The sequence below is a fragment of the Bubalus kerabau genome, chromosome 11 (genome assembly GCF_029407905.1).
Source record: "Bubalus kerabau isolate K-KA32 ecotype Philippines breed swamp buffalo chromosome 11, PCC_UOA_SB_1v2, whole genome shotgun sequence".
Taxonomy (NCBI): Eukaryota; Metazoa; Chordata; class Mammalia; order Artiodactyla; family Bovidae; genus Bubalus; species Bubalus kerabau.
Window position 1 is genome coordinate 106,036,441 of NC_073634.1, and position 19,149 is coordinate 106,055,589.

The 19,149-nt window shown below is 52.6% G+C and overlaps 1 protein-coding gene across 1 annotated transcript; it reads left to right on the top strand.

Moving 5' to 3' along the window:
• The first annotated feature begins 2,138 nt into the window (after window positions 1-2,138).
• On the top strand, window positions 2,139-6,621 carry LOC129623874 (beta-lactoglobulin-2-like). The gene is made up of 6 exons (XM_055541777.1): window positions 2,139-2,234; window positions 2,731-2,870; window positions 3,443-3,522; window positions 5,146-5,259; window positions 6,037-6,162; window positions 6,581-6,621. Exons 1-6 carry the CDS (start codon window positions 2,139-2,141, stop codon window positions 6,619-6,621), a joined length of 597 nt encoding a protein of 198 aa, XP_055397752.1.
• Window positions 6,622-19,149: the final 12,528 nt, after the last annotated feature.

Genomic DNA, 19,149 nt, shown 5'->3' on the forward strand with positions numbered 1-19,149 from the left:
GGGATCATGATACAGAGAAGCCAAATGGCCCATCCGATATGAGTTAAGCAAGCTGTCCACACACCCACACATCTATCCATCCACCTACCTTCCATCCAATCACCCACGCACACTATCCCTCCTACCCTCCCTCCATCCACCCACCTACAGACTCATCCAGCCACTAATCCATCCATCTATCCATCCATTTACACACCCATGCAACCACCCATCCTCCATTCACGCATCTCTCCATCTGTCCATCTGCCTGTCCATCCATCCTTCTGTCAGCCTCTCCATCCATCCATCCACTCACACATCCACTCATCCATTTATCCAACCATCCATCCCTCCGTCAGCCTCTCTATCCATCCATCCACTCACACATCCACTCATCCATTCATCCAACCATCCATCCTTCCATCAGCCTCTCTATCCATCCCTCCATCTACTCACACATCCTCCATTCACTCATTTCTCATCTATCCATCTGTCTGTCCGTCCATCCATCCCTCCTTCAGCCTCTCTATCCATCCATCCACTCATTCATTCATCCATCCAGACTGTAAGAACGTGTGTGTTGTTTTAACCTGCCACTAGGAAGCTCCCAGGGCTGCAGGAACAGACTGCCTTAGACCAGTGCCTCAGACAGCACACTCTGCCTCTTAGTCTGGGGCTTGGGAGGCTGATGACCACGTGTGGGCCGTGCAGTACCTTTGGAGGCTCTGGCGGAGAATCTGGGCCCGGCTCCTCTCGGCTCCTGGAGGCACCTGTAGGGCGGAGGCCCCTAGTCTGCTTCCACCCTCACGCCCCCGTCTCTTGCGTTTGGACTGTGGTCCCAAAGGCCCCTCCCCACGTAGCTCCAGGAGCCCAGGTGTAGGGGTTCAGGGGGGCAGCTTTCAGCCTCAGCGAGCTGCTCCACCTAGGGACTTGGACTCCTGGGTCCTCAGCCCCCTCCCCTGAACTTCAGCAGGTCCACCCCACGCCCCGCTCTGTGCCCAGGAAGCCCAGCCTGTCTGCATCCCCTGGGGTGCCAGCCCCCTCCAGTCTCTTCTCCTGCCCCCACGTGTCCCCCATGCCTGCCCCCCTGCATAAACCTTCCGGCAACCTCGCCTGCCTCAGTCTCTGCTTCTCATCTCCGGGACATGCTCTCATTTAGGGGCAGTGGGCCCCCCGCTCCAGCGCTTCCTGAAGCAGGCCCTGCGCAAAGAGGGGGCTCGAGACCGTGCAAGGTGCCACCGTTGCAGAAGAGATGGAAGCAGGCCTAGGTCCCGGATGGGCTGGGGGTGGGGGCGAAGGAGGCGGCTGCCCACGCTGCAGTCACTTAGAGCTGGCCTGAGAGGGTGGCACCGGAAGAGGGCAAGGTTCCAGTGTGAGGGTTGGGCCAGAGCCATCTGGGCACCCCGTGTGTTCTGACCACGGGAGCTGGCACTGCCCCCTGGAATGTGCCCCTGGACCACTCGAACCTCGACCGGGATGTTGGCCTTTCCCACGGATGATGACTGGGAGCAAGACGTGTGTGGGGGGGGTCACTTGGGCCACCCTCTCACGGAGCACGCATGGCCAGGCCATGCACACTCAGGCAGCTGTGCGAACCAGGCACACACCCACAGGGACAGCTCACGCAGGGGACCCGTGAGGAGTGCGGTGACACGAGCCCTTTGTGCGCGCAGACGGCCACTCCCTGGCCATGTCCCTGGGTCCTGGCGGGCACGGGGCTCTCTGTTCGCTGGCTGACCCATGGACCCACCCTCCAGGACACCATGTCTTCGGTGCTGGCTCTCACCTGCCCATCACGGTCCAAGAACCTGACCCAGGAAGTGTTTCCGATGCTGGCAGCCAGCCTGGAACTGAAGCCCAGACCCTCCCCGACTAGGGCCTGTCAGGGACCGTCGGGGCCCAGGACACGGGGGGCCTACCTGCTTGGCCTCGGACGGAAGGCAGTGACACAGTCCAGAGGGAGGGCCTTGTGCTGTCCTGGAAGATAATGCCCTTGTGGCCCCAAGGATGAGTCATGGGTGATTTGGGGCACCACGAGGCGGGGGTGGGGGGCCCAGCCCGGGCTGGCCGGCTGGCCCTCCTCCTATGTAAGCCCCCAAGCCCGCTGCTTCAGACTTCCCGTCTCTCCTGAGCTTAGAAGTGTGACCCTGCCAGCAGCCATGAAGTGCTTCCTGCTCGCCCTGGGCCTGGCCCTCGCCTGTGGCATCCAGGCTGCCTACATCCCCCAGATGGCAGAAGACCTGGACATTAGAAAGGTATGGGGTCTGGGGTGGAGGGTGGGCACCAGGTGCTGGGGTCCAGGGCTGAGAGGGGGCAGGAAAGCCTGGACTGCAGAAGTCTAATGCGGGACCAGAGGAGGCTGGTCCTGGGGGCGCCACCTGGTCCTGCAGACTTTGGACTTGTCTTCAGCCACCTGGTCTCCAGACTCTCCCATTTCCCCCCTCCATCCCAGGATGGACTCGTCCTCAGAGGGTCCACACCCTGAATGGGGGCTGACTTAGGACAGTGAGGGGGCAGGGGGGCAGGCAAAGACAGGGGTTGTTCCAGATATTCAAGAACCTCCCCCCCAACCCGTGTGTCCGCTCACAGCAGGTGGTCCCCAAGTGCACCCGGAACCCATGTGTATCATACTTCCTGAGAACCCTGGCCATGTAGGAGACAGCCAGGCCTGGCTGGGGTGGGACAGAGGGCCCACTGTGGGGCTGGGGCCCCCTTCCCGCCCCCAGAGTGCAGCTCAAGGTCCCTCCCCAGGTGGCAGGGATGTGGCACACGGTGGCCATGGCGGCCAGCGACATGCTTCTCCTGGACGCCGAGAGCGGCCCCCTGAGAGTGTACGTGGAGGAGCTGAAGCCCACCCCCGAGGGCGACCTGGAGATCCTGCTGCAGAAACGGTGGGTGTCCCCCCCCCAACGTGGAACTCCCCGTCCCCAGGGCTGTGGACCCCCCCGGGGGTGGGGTGTAGGTGGGACCAAGGCCCCAGGGACGGGGAACAGGGCTCAGAGGTCCCCATCTCCTCAGAGCCTGGCCCAGGGCTGTGGGGCAAAAAGGCCATCACATAAAGTGGCCCTGGGGTCGGTGTGGGGAGAGGCCCGTGTGCAGGACGCTGGGTATCAGGGCCTGGGCAGCTGCTGCCAGGAGTCCTGTCTGCCCCAGAGAAGGGGGGCGGAGACTTGAGGAATTCTGAGCCCTCAGGGGCCCAGCATCCTCGGAAGCGCGTTGTCCAAGCCCCACGGGGACGGGGTTAGTGTTGAGCTGACCTGTGCCCTGGGCCTCAGGCCACTGGCCTTCTGGATTCCGGTCAGCTCTGCCTGCCCCGCTATCCATCTCCTGGGTCGCCTGCTGGGGTCCATGGAGGGCCAGCCCAGGTGCCCGCCTGCCCTGTGGACACTTCCCGGAGCCCAGCTCCTGTCCCTCTGCAGGGCTCAGGGATGACCCCTTCCCCCGCAACCACCTGGCTTTTCAGGGAAAACCATGAGTGTGTGGAGAAGACCCTCATGGCCCAGAAGACCGAGGACCCTGCTGTCTTTACGGTCAACTCTGAGTGCCCCAGCCCGGGCCCCGCGTGCCCTTGGGGCAGCCCCGGTCCACACAGGGCCCCGCCCAACGCTCTGAGGTGCTCACCGTCCTGGCAGCAGGAGTCGGCTCGAGTCTGTGGCCTAGGCCAGGCCCTGCTTCCTGCCCCCACAGAGGTCATTCTTGGGGTGACGAGGCCTGAGGCCCCCACGCCCTCCTGCCCCGTTGGCACCGCCTGCTTGGCGAAGGTGGAGGGCAGGGGGCAGGCGTCCTGTGCACCGCGGGGTGGGTTTGGTGGGTAGACACGTGGCCACCTCCCTGTTCACTAACTGGCCCTGCGGCTCCTTAAAAATCTCCAAGACAAAGCAGACCAGTGGGCGGGTGCACTGTGCGTTTGCCTCTCCGATCTGGAACCTGCTTCTGGAACATTCCAGGCCTCATCCCCTGCCCCAGCCCTGGCAGCCTCCCTGGGACACACCCTGGGCCCCCAGATCCAGCCCCTCTGCCAGGGCCCAGCTGCCCTCTCTCCGATCCACAGGGCCTCTCGCCTCTGCTGCTTGTCACGGCCTCTTTTTCATATATATTTCATTTATTTATTTATTTGGGGGCGCACCGGGTCTTCCTCGTGGCACGGGCTTTTCTCTAGTTGTGGTGAGCCGGGGCTGCTCTCCAGTTGCGGTTCTGGGGCTTCTCTCGTTGCAGAGCACGGGCTCTAGGGCACGCGGCTGCCGTCATCGCAGCCCGTGGGCTCGGTGGTTGTGGCTCTTGGGCTCTAGAGCGCAGCTTAATAGTTATAGTGCTGGGCTTAGTTGCTCTGCAGCCTGTGGGATCTTCATGGACCAGGGATCGAACCCGTGTCTCCTGCATTGGCAGGTGGATTCTTTGCCACTGAACCACCAGGGAAGGCCCCCCCATCCTCTTTCTGAAAGGCAGTGGGTGTGGTGGGGACCCCCTGCTCCTCACCTGCAGGACCTCGGGTCTGCCTGGGAAGGTGTCTGCACTCATCATTGTCTGCTCCCAATCAAGCCGGGATGAGGACCCCAAGGATGCAGGGTCTCCCCACGCTCCCCCAGGTCCCCCCACCTCTGAAAGACAGAGTCATCGCCACCCTTCTTCTTGAAATACTCTCCCTTCTGTCTTCTACTCTTTGCAGTCCATGTATCACCCCGGACTCAAGTTCCATCCTGAATTATTTGTTGATTGCTCAGGGACCTGGGCACCTACCTCCAGGGAGGGGGCCCACCTGCGATTTAGTGCCTGGGGGTGTCGACGAATAACTGACTGAATGGACGCCACGTGCTGGACACGGGAAGCAGAGTCTGCCCAAGCGGGCGGCGGGCACACAGAGCGGCTTTGCCGTAGCATCAATGTGTCAGAGCTGTTGCTGGTCTCGGCCCCAGCGCGGACGGGGTGGTCTCAGCTGGATGATGCGTCGGAAGTGTCCTGGCTGGGGGTCCGTCAGACTAGTGCTGCCAGGGGTGGGCTTTCTGCACCTGGTAGAGAGGGCGTTCACTGGGTGTCCGGAGAGGGTACTGCCTGCCCAGTGGCTGCCTTGGGAAACAGCACTCCCAGGGGATGCTCTGGGCCCCCCCCGGCAGTTGTGGTGGAGGGAATCAGAAGAGATTTCAGGCTCCATTCCGGCCCCTTTTCCAGATCACGGGGAAAGGAAGGTTTCTGTGCTGGACACAGACTACAGCAGCTACATGATCTTCTGCATGGAGGGCCCCATGCCCACCGATGAGGGCAGCGTGATGTGCCAGTGTCTGGGTACGTGGAGACCCTGCAGAGCGTGTCCGGAGGAGCTGCGCCTCACCGAGAAGGGACCCTTGGTGGAACTGTGAATAAGGGGCACTCGAGATCCCCAAACTTCACGGCCCCTTGTGGCAGGAAGGGGAGGGGTCTGCCTCGCTGGCCCCCACGGGACACGCAAGCCAAGGTCCCAGCCTTGGCGCCAGACACTGGTGGTCAGATGTAGGTGACACGTAGGGGGCGGAGTGCTTGGGACAAGGTCTGGGACGGGCGAGCGGGCTGAGGCAAAAGGCTCAGTGGTCTCTCCCCAGGAGGAGGGGCCTCGCTGCCCAGTGGGCAGAACAGGCTAATATTAATCCAGCAGTCTTCTAGGAGGAGATTTTTAATGACTTCAGAACACTTTCAGATATGAAGGCAACTTTAAAGGGCGACCTTCTGGCCGAAGGAAATATAGCAGTGATACTGCCCTTGCTCCCAGGGGGGCCGTGGGCACCGGGCAGTCGCGGCTCCTGGTCCTGTCAACCCACTAGGGGTGGGGCAGGGAGGGCAGGCTAGTGGGGCAGCGGGGAGCCTTTCCTCCCGTGAAGGTGCAGACTCCCCTGCACTGCCCCGGGGAGGAAGCGGAGAGGAACGGGGCTGAGCGGGTCGGGCAGGGGCCCGAGGCTTTCAGACCACCCTGGGAGGCGGGGCAGGACCAAGCTCCTCAAGCCCCAGCACACTGGTGCCTTCTTCCTGGGCTCGCGCCCAGGTGGAGCCCTCAGAGTCTCTGGGCTTTCGGGGCTGGGGCTGCTTCAGGGCCTGACGCCCTGCCCCACAGCCAGGACCCGGAGATGGATGATGAGGCCATGGGGAAATTCGCCGGGGCCCTGGCATCGCTGCTGGAGCCTGTGCAGATGGTCCTGGACCTGCGCCAGGGGGCGGGTGAGCTCGGCCGCCCCTCTTCCTTCCCCAGGCCTCCCAGGAGGAGGGGTTGGGGTGCAGCACCCTGTGGGGGCCCCCTCCCCAGCTCCCTCTGTCCTGGGGTGTCCAGTCCCATCCTGACCACCCCCCCACGGCTCTCCCTCCCCCACAGAGCAGTGCCACGTCTAGGTGAACCCCTGCCGGCACCTCTGGGGTAAGCTGCCTGCCCTGCCCCACATCCTGGGCACACACATGGGGTAGGGGCTCTTGGTGGGGCCCAGGATCCCCCATTAGGCCCGGGATCCCACCTTGGGAATGGCTGGAAGCTGGGGTCCCTCCTGGCAACTGCAGAGCCAGCTGGCTGCATGCCCACTCTTGTGGGGTGACCGGTGTCCTGGCCTCACTCACACGCTGACCTCCTCTATCTCCTTCCTGGCAGACCTAAGGGCCAAGGTGAAGGCCCAGGAAGTGGGCACCTAAGGGGGAGGGTAGGGGGGTCCTTCTCCCGAGGAGGGGCCGTCCTGAACCCCCAGCCACGGAGAGGCTGGCAAGGATCTGACAGGTGCCCCAGGAATCACAGGGGAGCCCCATGTCCATTTCAGGACCCGGGAGCCTTGGCCCCTCTGGGGACAGATGACGTCACCCCCACCTCCCCCATCAGGGGACCAGGAGGGACCGGGACCGAGGTCACCCCTCCTGGGACCCAGGCCCCTCCAGGCCCCTCCTGGGGCCTCCTGCTCAGGGCCGCTCCTCCTTCAACAATAAAGGCGTAAACCTGTGCTCTCCCTTCTGAGTCTTTCCTGGACGACGGGCAGGGTGTGGAGGCGGGGACGGCTCAAAGGGTGACGGCAGGACCAACCGGGAAGGGTGATGTCTGCCCGCCCCCCACCCCCGGTGCAGCCTCTTCTGTCCCGGGGGCTGTCGGATGCAATTTCCCTTTACCTCACCCTCCTCTACTATCGCAGGGTTGCGAAACCTTATTTGCTGGTAGGGCTGTTCACCCTAGATATCATACATTTTCATTTATGTTTCTTAACAAAATAGATTTCTTGGCCCCTCCTGCCCTCCCCAGAGGTGGGGGTGGCAGAGCTCCAGGGCGGGGAGGGGCCGCGGCCTGCTCTGTGGGCGCATCCACAGGGACAGCATCAAAGAGGCAGGGCCGCTGTCCCCGCCCTCTTGGAGCTCAGGGCCCCCTCCCCATGGGAGCCATGGCCAGGCTGATCCACGCCCCCCAAGAGAGAAACCGGAGCAAGAAACGTTCCCGTTTCGGCTTCCTAAGCCCCTGCACAGTACTGAGGATGCTTCTTTCTCTCTGTAAGAGGCAGGAGGACGGGGTTGGGCGGACCATCCAGCCACGTAATCCCCAGCCCTGACACCCGCTCAGGGCTGGACCTGGCCCCAGGCCATTCGGCTCCACACCCCGGCTCTCAGCTGACATCAAACCCCTCCAGAGGGAAAGCTCCCAGGCAGGAAAAGAGGACGAAGGCCAAGACCTGGCCCCTGGGTGATGGGAAGGACGGAAGCACCTTTCTGTGACCGCCCAGGGCAGCGGCCATCCCGGCCAGGTGCTGGCAGGGGCTGCAGGCCAGCCTGCTCGGTGTCCCGCCGTCACTGCCCTCGTCTGTCCCCTACCTGTAAAATGGGGCACGCAGAAGGTGCGACCCCGTGGGCCCTGGGTGAGGATGGAGGGAGAAATCAGCCATCCTGCTCCCGGAGCAGCATCCGCACAGGAAGTGCTCCGTGACCACCAGCGGCCAGCATGGCTGCCCCAGCACCCCCGTCCTGTGACCCCGCCTTCTCCACCTTCACCACCACCCAGCGGGGCCTCCATCTCCCCAGACGTCTGGGCCAGCCCAAGATGGTGTGACAGCTCCCCAGTGGGTACCTCCTGCCAGCAACACAGTAGTCCAAGTGACCATCGACCGTCGAATGGATAAAGAAGCTGTGGTACGCACTGTGCTGTATTTAAAATGGATAACCAACAAGGACCTACTGCATAGCACTGGGAACTCCGCTCGGTGTTATGTGGCAGCCCGGATGGGAGGGGAGCTTGGAGGAGAATGGATACTTGTATATGTATGGCTGAGTCCCTTCACTGTTCACCTAAGACCATAACAGTGCTGTTAATCGGCTATCCCCCAGTACAAAATAAAAGGCTTTGTTTAAAGAAGAAAACGTGGTACATGCATACAGTAGGATATTATTCAGCCACAAAAAATAACGAATTAATGCCATTTACAGCAACATGGATAGACCTAGAGATGATCATACAAGGTGAAGTCAGACAGCAAAAGACAAATATCCTATGATATCGCTTATTTGTGGAATCTAAAAAAATACAGTACAAATGAACTTATTTACAAGATAGAAATAGAGTCACAGATGTAAAAAAACAAACATAGTTACCAGGGGGAGAGGGGAGGGATAAACTGGGAGATTGGGACTGACGTAGCCACACTACTATATATAAAATAGATAACTAATAAGGACCTACTGTGCAGCACAGGGAACTCTACTCAATACAATTGCCTGTATGGGAAAAGAATCTTAAAAAGAGTGGATATATGCATGTGTATAACTGATTCACTTTGCTTACAGCAGAAACTAACACAACAGTGTAAATCAACTAAAAATTAATTAAAAAACAAGAAAAACATAGTCAATTGAAAGCAAGCAGAGCCAACTCTGGCAGAGTTTAATAGGAAACTTTCCCAAAAGACCATAGTGGCCAGACTTTCAATCTGGACAAGATCGTGTGAACCCATCTCCCCCTGGTATTTCTCAAAATGTTAGTTGCTCAGTCGTGTCCAACTCTTTGCCACCTCTCCAGGCTCCTCTGTCCATGGGATTCTCCAATCAAGAATACTGGAGTGGGTGGCCATTCCCTTCTCCAGGGCATCTTCCCAGGCCAGGGATCGAACCCGGGTCTCCCACATTTGCAGGCAGAGTGTTTACTGTCTGAGCCACCGGGGAAGCCTCATCTCTCCCCGCTTCTCCCCAAATGTGTACACACCCAACGTCAGAGCTTCCAAGCACAAGAAGCAAAGCTGATGAGCTGAGAGGAGAGAGGACAGACCTACGATTCGAGCTGGGGCTGAACACCCAGCCCCTTCGAGCAGGTGACCGAGGGGACAGAGTAAAACCAGTCAGTGATGGTCTGCACTGTGTAACCAACCGATCGGGTTTGACACAACACTCCACCCAACACCAGGATGCACCTCTTCCCTGCGCCCATGGACCGGTCACCAAGACAGCCCACACTCCAGACCCCACAGGTGAAGGGCCCGGTCCTACAAGACTGCTCCCAGATCCCACTGCAGATGCCAACTGGAGCTCTTACCGGCACTCTGACCACTCCACTCCGGGCTGAAGATGAAGGTTCCAGTGACCCCCTCCTCGGGTTTGATTAATCTGCTAGAGCAGCTCACAGAGCTCTGAGGAACATTTTACTCACTCGATCACGGGCGATTTATAAAGATTATACCTAAGGAAGAGCCAGGTGGGAGAGCTGTGTAGGGCAAGGAATGGGAAGGGTTGAGAAACGTCCGTGCCAGGTGTAACACTCTCCCCAAGTCCCCACGTGTTCACCAACCTTGTGAGTACAATACACCTGGACAACCTTGACTGCACACCCTGTCCTTTGGCTTTATTCCTTGTGTGTGCATATGTGCTCTGTTGTGTCCGACTCTTTGCAACCCCAAGGACTGTGGCCTGCCAGGCTCCTCTGTCCATGGAATTCTCCAGGCAAGAAGACTGGAGTGGGTTGCCATGCCCTTCTCCAGGGAATCTTCCCAAACCAGGGATCGAACCTGCATCTCTTGCATCTCCTACATTGGTAGGCAGATTCTTTAGCACTGAGCCACCTGGGAAGCTAAAGATAACTACACCAGGACACGAATAGCAAATTTCTCAAAACCAACAACAGAGAAAAAATTCAGGGGGAAAAAAGGAACAAAGTTAAGGATGGCAGCACTTTTAAGAATGATTTTTGCTGGAAATTGTGGTTTTATACACTCCATTAGGTTAAAGAAAGCCCCTTCTGTTTCTATTTAAATAAAAGGTTTTGTTTTGGCTTGCTTTTAACCAAGAATTGCTGTTAAACTCTAACCAACATGTTTTCTGCTTTGAGATAACCAAATCGTTTTTCTTTAACCTATTGAGGTTGTAAATTGCATTAATACGTTTTATAACATCAGATGATCCTTGCATTGCTGGGGAAAAAATAGTTAGTCAAGATGGATTGTTATCCAGTGCTGATATGATTTTCTACTTGTGCCCTGGGGTACATTTTCCACTTACATTCTAGGCAAGCTTTCTTATACTATTGTGTCTTTTCTTTCTAAGCACCAGCTGATCAAACTCAAATGAGATGTATTTATCTTCCAAGTGACAGAGCTCGAGTCAAACATATTAGAAATAATAACATATGGATGTCAATTTAAAGAAGTGCCATATTCTTTATCACCAGCCTCTGGTTCTTTCCACAGAAGGAATTACTGCAGGAGCTATTAAACTAAAGACACCTCCACTGCTATATAAATGTTCCATAGTTATTAAAATAATTATGCTTTTAATAATTGCATTATTCAGTTTAGTTCAGTTCAGTCGCTCAGTCATATCCAACTCTTTACGACCCCATGGACTGCAGCATGCCAGGCCTCTCTGTCCATCACCAACTCCCAGAGTTTACCGAAGCTCGTATCCATTGAGTCGGTGATGTCATCCAACCATTTCATCTCTGTCGTCCCCTTCTCCTCCCACCTTCAATCTTTCCCAGCATCAGGGTCTTTTCTAATTAGTCAGCTCTTCGCATCAGGTGGCCAAACTATTGGAGTTTCAGCTTCAACATCAGTCCTTCCAATGAACACTCAGGACTGATCTCCTTTAGGATGGACTGGTTGGATCTCCTTGCAGTCCAAGGGACTCTCAAGAGTCTTCTCCAACACCACAGTTCAAAAGCATCCATTCTTCGGCGTTCAGCTTTCTTTATAGTCCAACTCTCACATCCATACATGACTACTGGAAAAACCATAGCCTTGACTAGATGGACCTTTGTTGGCAAAGTAATGTCTCTGCTTTTTAATATGCTGTCTAGGTTGGTCATAACTCTCCTTCCAAGGAATAAGCGTCTTTTAATTTCATGGCTGCAATCACCATCTGCAGTGATGTTGGAGCCAAAAAAAGATTAAGTCAGCCACTGTTTCCACTATTTCCCTATCTATTTGCCATGAAGTGGTGAGACTAGATACCATGATCTTAGTTTCCTGAATGTTGAGCTTTAAGCCAACTTTTTCACTCATCTCCTTCAAGGGGCTCTTTAATTCTTCTTCACTTTCTGCCATAAGGGTGGTGTCATCTGCATACGTGAGGTTATTGATATTTCTCCCAGCAATCTTGATTCCAGCTTGTGCTTCTTCCAGCCCAGCATTTCTCATGATGTACTCTGCATATAAGTTAAATAAGCAGGGTGACAGTACACAGCCTTGCAGTACTCCTTTCCCTATTTGGAAGCAGTCTGTTGTTCCATGTCCAGTTCTAACTGTTGCTTCCTGACCTGCATACAGATTTCTCAAGGGGCAGGTCAGGTGGTCTGGTATTCCCATCTCTTTCAGAATTTTCTACAGTCTAGTGTGATCCACACAGTCAAAAGCTTTGGCATAGTCAATAAAGCAGAAATAGATGTTTTTCTGGAACTCTCTTGCTTTTTCTATGATCCAGAAGATGTTGGCAATTTGGTCTCTGGTTCCTCTTCCTTTTCTAAAACCAGCTTGAACATCTGGAAGTTCACGGTTCATGTATTGCTTTTTACTTTTAAATGATTTTGCTCTGGAGAATGGCTTAGAAAATAGCTGTTTTCCAGAATTTAACATATCGTCCAACCAGACATATTCTTAGCAGCACTCAAGACTTTCTGTGAAGTGGGTGTATTTGTAAATTCTGGTCATGCAGAGCTGATCCACAACCACATTTCTTGCTCTGTGGCACCAGTCTTTTCCCCCATTCTCTCTTCTGAGCTTCGTGTTATCCTTTGCTGAATTTCCCAAGGAGAAGGCAGAGAATCTGGCTTCAGAATGCGCGTTTCCCTCAAAGAGACACCGAGCAGACCTTGCATTAGGACTGTCTCATCTGAGATACCCGTCCTGCCCCTGGCCATGCTTCTGGGGTTAGGGCCATAGACCCTGCAGGGCAGACGGGGGGGTCTGGCCCTGGGCTCACCTTTGTTCCCAGTACTGGTAGAAAAGTCAGAGAAACATATTTTGCAGTCTTTAAAAAAGAATCTTTATTATTAGGGTTACTAAACCAAACTTGGATGCTCTCACTCACACGCAGTAAAGCCAGTCTCCTGACGCCAGGGTCGTGGTGAAGAAAAGGGCAGTGTTTCCTGGGTCGGGAATATCCCCTGGAGAAGGAAATGGCAATCCACTCCAGCACTCTTGCCTGGAAAATCCCATGGACGGAGGAACCTGATAGGCTGCAGTCCATGGGGTCGCAAAGAGTCGGACACGACTGAGCGACTTCACTTTCACGTTTACTTTACTGCAGGTGCCAAGCAAGGAGTCCAAGTGCTCAGAAGACCCAAACTCCCTCAAGGCTTTCAGGGAAGGGTTTTTCAAAGACAGGAGTGGGCTACAGGTTATGTGGGCTACAGGGTATCTGATCAGCTTGTGGACATTCTTCTTACTGGTTAACGTTGAGGTCATCGGGAGTCACCGTGGTCAGCCTTCTAGTTCCACCTGATCTGGGGTCCACCTGGTCTGTGGGCAGCATATAGTTACCTTTTTCCACCTGGTGGTGGGGGGGGGTCTCAGTATCTGCAGAAAAACTCACGGGACATGGCTCAGGATATTCTCCATAGCCCTTGTTTAGTCGCTAAGTCGTGTCTCACTCTTGTGACCCCGTGGACTGTAGCCCAAAGGCTCCTCTGTCCATGGGATTCTCCAGGCAAGAATACTGGAGTGGGTTGCCATAGCCCTTGAGGAGGAATTAAATGTCCTGGACTTTGGTTAATGGCTAAGTCATTACTGTATTTACTTGTTTGACTGTTTCCTTTTCTTCTGTATTTTCTCACTTCTCTGATTAAATGTACTCTTTGGAAGTGCGGGAAAGCTTAGGAGGCTAAAGCTTTTTTACAGACAAGAGGCAGGCGGAGGACATGGGGTGGGGGAAAGCCTGTTTTGGGGAGGCCCCATGGGGTCCTGCTCAGTTTCACTAGGACATTGGCAAGGGCGGTGACTCCTCCCTGCCCCAGGACATCGCTGACCATATTTTTCCTGATTTATTTGAACTACAGTCCTGTAAACAAAGCTTCATCAAAACTCAATCATGCTTCCTCCTAACTCACGCACTCCTGTGTCTATTCTGTCCACAAACATGGACCCTGCTGGGAGATGAATGAGCTCATAGCCCTGACCTGGAGCAACTCTATCTCATCTCCCTTTTTTTATGTGTTTTCTCTCAGCAGCCCCACCGTGCTTTTAAGAAATTAGGAGACACAGAAGGAGTGATGACTCTCTAAGTCGCTCAGCCTAGTCCCGACTTGTTAGATCCAGTCCAAACCATGTGTGTTGAGGCACGTGTGTTTCGGTGAACTTCAGGAGGCTATTCTGAGAATTAGCACAGTTGCCCAGGAAACAGCCAGTGTTTTGGATGCTTCCATTAAGCGAGGCTCAGAGCCGAGTCATCTGCACTCAGGTATTGCAGTCCAGGTAACACGCCTGTCTCATCTGTGCCCTCTTAGCCACTTCTTCCGCCACACTCAGGACCAGGATCTCACCTGCTGCTTAGCTGCTCAGGCTTTAGCATGTGCAGCACCACCCGGGGCTTCGTCATCAACAAGGATCCCGAGCCCCGACGCTTGTGAATGGAATCTGTCTTGGTGTGGGCCTGGTCATGGCTCGTTAGCCCCAAACTCCCCTCATGCACATTGCTGCTGGAAGTCAGACCCAGAGAGACAAGGGCAATGGCCTCCTAATTCCTGTTTGTGTTCTTAATATTTCATCTAATGAATCTTAAATATCTTTACTAAGATAATCTTCTCAAAAATCTCCAAAGGCTCCTTATTGTCTTGTGAATTAAGTAAAATGTTTCTCTGACTTTTTGAGATTTCCAAAAATGTAAACCTAGTTAAAATTTTAATTTGTTCACTCCTAATCTACACAAAATGTATACAGGGTTATTTCATGTTTCTTAAATACACATTATCCTTCTTGCCTCTAGCTTCGCTCGTTCTAGTCCCTCTTGTTAAATTCTTGTCGGTGCTTCAGGTCCATCTCAAATGTTTCCTCTTCCTTAAAAGGAACGCACTGCCTACATTTTCTTCTAGGACTTTTAGTTTCAAGTTTACATGTAAGTCTTTAATCCATTTTGAGTTTATTTTTGTATTCATTGTTAGAAAGTAGTCTTGTTGTATTCTTTTGCATGCAGCTGAAGAGTTTTCCTTACGAACAAAGCGAGTGGAGGTGATGGAATCCCACTTGAGCTATTTCAAATCCTGAAAGATGATGCTGTGAAAGTGTTGCACTCAATATGTCAGCAAATCTGGAAAAATCAGCAGTGGCCACAGGACTGGAAAAGGTCAGTTTTCATTCCAATCCCAAAGAAAGATAATGCCAAAGAATGCTCAAACTACCGCACAATTGCACTCATCTCACACACTAGTAAAGTAATGCTCAAAATTCTCCAAGCCAGGCTTCAGCAATATGTGAACCGTGAACTTCCTGATGTTCAAGCTGGTTTTAGAAAAGGCAGAGGAACCAGAGATCAAATTGCCAACATCCGCTGGATCATGGAAAAAGCAAGAGAGTTCCAGAAAAACATCTATTTCTGCTTTATTAACTATGCCAAAGCCTTTGACTGTGTGGATCACAATAAACTCTGAAAAATTCTGAAAGAGATGGGAATACCAGACCACCTGACCTGTCTCTTAAGAAACCTATATGCAAGTCAGGAAGCAACAGTTAGAACTGGACATGGAACAGCAGACTGGTTCCAAATAGGAAAAGGAGTGCGTCAAGGCTGTATATTGTCACCCTGCTTATTTAACTTATATGCAGAGTACATCATGAGAAATGCTGGGCTGGAAGAAGCACAAGCTGGAATTAAGATTGCCGGGAGAAATATCAATAACCTCAGATATGCAGATGACACCACCCTTATGGCAGAAAGGGAAGAAGAATTTAAGAGCCCCTTGATGAAAGTGAAAGAGGAGAGTGAAAAAGTTGGCTTAAAGCTCAACATTCAGGAAACTAAGATCATGGTGTCCAGTCCCATCACTTCATGGCAAATAGATGGGGAAATTGTGGCAACAGTGGCTGACTTATTTTTGGGGGGCTCCAAAATCACTGCAGATGGTGTTTGCAGCCATGAAATTAAAAGACACTTACTCCTGGGAAGGAAAGTTATGACCAAACTAGATAGCATATTGAAAAGCAGAGACATTACTTTGTCAACAAAGGTCCGTCTAGTCAAGGCTATGGTTTTTCCAGTGGTCATGTATGGATGTGAGAGTTGGGCTATAAAGAAAGCTGAGCACCAAAGAATTGATGATTTTGAACTGTAGTGGAGAAGACTCTTGAGAGTCCCTTGGACTGCAAGCAGATCCAACCAGTCCATCCTAAAGGAGATCAGTCCAGAGTGTTCATTGGAAGGACTGATGTTGAAGCTGAAACTCCAATACTTTGGCCACCTGATGTGAAGAGCTGACTCATTTGAAAAGACCCTGATGCTGGGAAAGATTGAGGGCAGGAGGAGAAGGGGATAACAGAGGATGAGATGGTTGGATGGCATCACCGACTCAATGGACATGAGCTTGGGTAAACTCTGGGAGTTGGTGATGGACAGGGAGGCCTGGCATGCTGCATGCAGTTCATGGGGTCACAAAGAATCAGACATGACTGAATGACTGAACTGAAGAGTTTTCCCAGCACCATTTATTGAAGAGACTGTCTTCCTCATTGTGTATTTTTGCCTCCTTTGTTGTCGATTAATCAACCATTATAGTTGAGTTCATTTTTTGACTCTATTCTGTTCCATTGATCTCTGTGTCTGTTTTCATGTCAGGACCATACTGCTTTGGTGACTGTAGCTTTGAGCTATAGTCTGAAGTCATAGAGCCTGATACCTCCAGCTCTGTTCTTCTTTCTCAAGATTATGTTCTGCTGTTTGGTCTTTAGTGTCTCCACACAATTTTTAGAATTATTTGTTCTAGTTCTGTGAAAAATGATGCTGGTATTTTGATAAGGATTGCATTGAATCTGTAAAGCTACAGAAATAGTCATTGGGCAGTATAGTCACTTTAACAATATTAACTCTTTCAATCTGTGAGCATGATATATTTTCCCCTCTATATCATCTTCTATCGCAGTTTTCTGAGTACAGGTCTTATACCTCCTTGGTTAGAGTCATTCCTCGGTATTTTATTCCTTCTGATACAATTGTGAATGAGATAATTTTCTTAGTTTCTGTTTCTGATAGCTCATTGTTAGTGTATAGAGAAGCAACAGATTTCTATGTATTAATTTTGTATCCTGCTATTTTACTGAATTCACTTATTAGCTTTTTGGTGACATCTTAAGGATTTTCTTAAGAAAATGACATGGTATGGTATGACAAGCTGTCAAGTCACCTGCAAACAGTGGTGGTTTTACTTCCTTTCCAGTCTGGATTTCTTTTATTTCTTTTTGTCTGAGTACTGTGACTAGGATTCCCAATACTATATTGAATAAAAGTGGCAAGAGTGGACTTCCTTGTCTTATTTTTCTGATCTTAGAGGAAATGCTTTCAGTTTTTCACCATTAATTATGATGTTTACTATGGGCTTGTCATATGTGGCCTTTATTATATGGAGGTTTATTCCCTCTATACCCACTTTGTTGAGAGTTTTTATCATAAAAGTATGTTGAATTTTGTCAAAAGGTTTTCCTGCATCTATTGAGATGATTTTTATTTTTCAATTCATTAATGATTTTTATTCTTCAATTTGTTAATGATTTCCATTCTTCAATTTGCTAATGTGGTATATCCCATTGATTGATTTGCAGATATCTTTGTATCCCTGGGATAAATCTCACTTGATCATGAGCTTTCAATGTATTTTTGAATTCACTTTGCTAATATTTTGGTGGGTATTTTTGCATTTATATTCATCAATGATATTGACCTAAGGTTTTTTTTTTTTGTAAAGTTTTTGTCTGATTTTAGTATCAGGGTGATGCTGGCCTCATAGAGAGAGTTTAGAAGCATTTCCTCCTCTTTGATTTTTTGGAATAGTTTGAGTAGGATAGGTATTAACTCTTCTTTAAAGGTCTGGGGACTTCCCTGGTGAGCCGGTGGTTGAGAATCCGCCTTCCAGTGCAGAGGATGTGGGTTTGCTCCCTGGTCGGGGAACCTTTAATAAGCTCCCACATGCTGCAGGGCGACAAGCCCCCATGCTGCAACCACTGAGCTGCACCCACTGTGTGCCCACGGGCCACAGCCAGAGAAAGCCCACAGACAGCAACGAAGTCCCAGCACAACCGGAAAAAGAAGTTCGGTAGATACAGCTGTGAAGCCCTCTGGTCCTGGACTCCTTTTGAGGGAATTGTTTAAAAATTATTGATTCAATTTCATTACTGGTAACTGGTCTGTCCATATTTTCTATTTCTTCCTGGCTCAGTCTTGGGTTTGTACATGCCTAGGAAAGTGTCCGTTTCTTCTGGGTTGTCCCTTTTATTAGACATGCGTGGGGGCACACAGCGCCGAGCAGTGACGCTCATACCGGCTTCCTGGGGCCAGGGTGGGGGCCCCAAGCAGCACAGCATCCTAGACTGTGTGAATGCCCACTGACCCTGCCCAGCCCCACAGTTTCATTCTGAGAAGTGATTTCTTGCTTCTGCACTTACAGGCCCAGGACTTGACCTGCTTCTGAAGAGCAGGGGTTTTGGCAGGAGGGGGAGATGCTGAGAGCTGATGGGGGTCCAGGTCTCCTCCCAGGTCCCACTCTCTGGGGCAGCGCTTGGAAAAGATTGTCCAGTCTCCCTCCCATAGTGGTCAGTGCCAGCTGCCCCAGGCCAGAGGTGCTTTATTTCTGTCTCTCTCTCTGGATGGTATTCTCTGGAAGCTGAAGGTTCCTGGAAGTTATGAATAGCTTCGCCCTGAAGGGCATGGTTTGTGGTCACGGTTCACAGGAATTTGGGAGACCCTGCAGCTCGGACATCCCGAAGTTGGTGGCACCCTGATTTCCTAAGCTTGCTGGGGAACGGGGCGCTGTTTCTCCCTGGCTGACCTCCCTCCGCCCTGCATCACCCAGTTCTGAGAGCAGAGCGGTGCTGGGGGGCACAGCCTCTCGCATCTGACACGTGTCCAAACCACCCGTGCTGGTGTTCGGGGGGCCACCTATGGGGAAGGCTCCTCACTGCAGGGGTGCCCCTGTCCCCTCAGAGATCAGAAGTCCCAGTCCGGACGTCGAATGGCCGAGCTCCCTCCAGAGGCTCCAGGGAGGGATCCTTGCCCCGCCGCCGCCGCCTCCAGCTCCTGGTGCCGCACCCTTGGGCCCAATCTCGTAGACGCCTCAGTCCAGTCTCTGCCTCCGTGTTCACTGGCATTCTCCCCATGTCCCCTCCGTGTCCCCGTTTTCTCTCACAAGGACACCGGACATAAGATTAGCCCCTATTCCAGCATCACCTGAACAGCCCACATCTGTAAAGACCTAGATTCCAAACAAGATTCCATCCTGAAGTTCCTGGTGGACGTGAGTTCTGGAGCGACACCCTTCAACCCCATCACAGCTTGCAGTTCATCGCCAAACACGGAACCTGGGATTTATCGTAAAACCCAGGTTCTTCATGAAACACTGAGCTTCGAGGCTTGTTGCAAGAATTAAAGGTGCTAATACAGATCAGGGCAAGGACCAAAGCTGGCCAAGCCTCCTCTTTCTATCACAGGAAAGGGATGTCTGGGGGTGGCCGGGGGTCTGCTCCCGTGGGTGGGCTCTTTCTGGTACAGTCACCAACAGTCTCTCCGGGAAGGAAA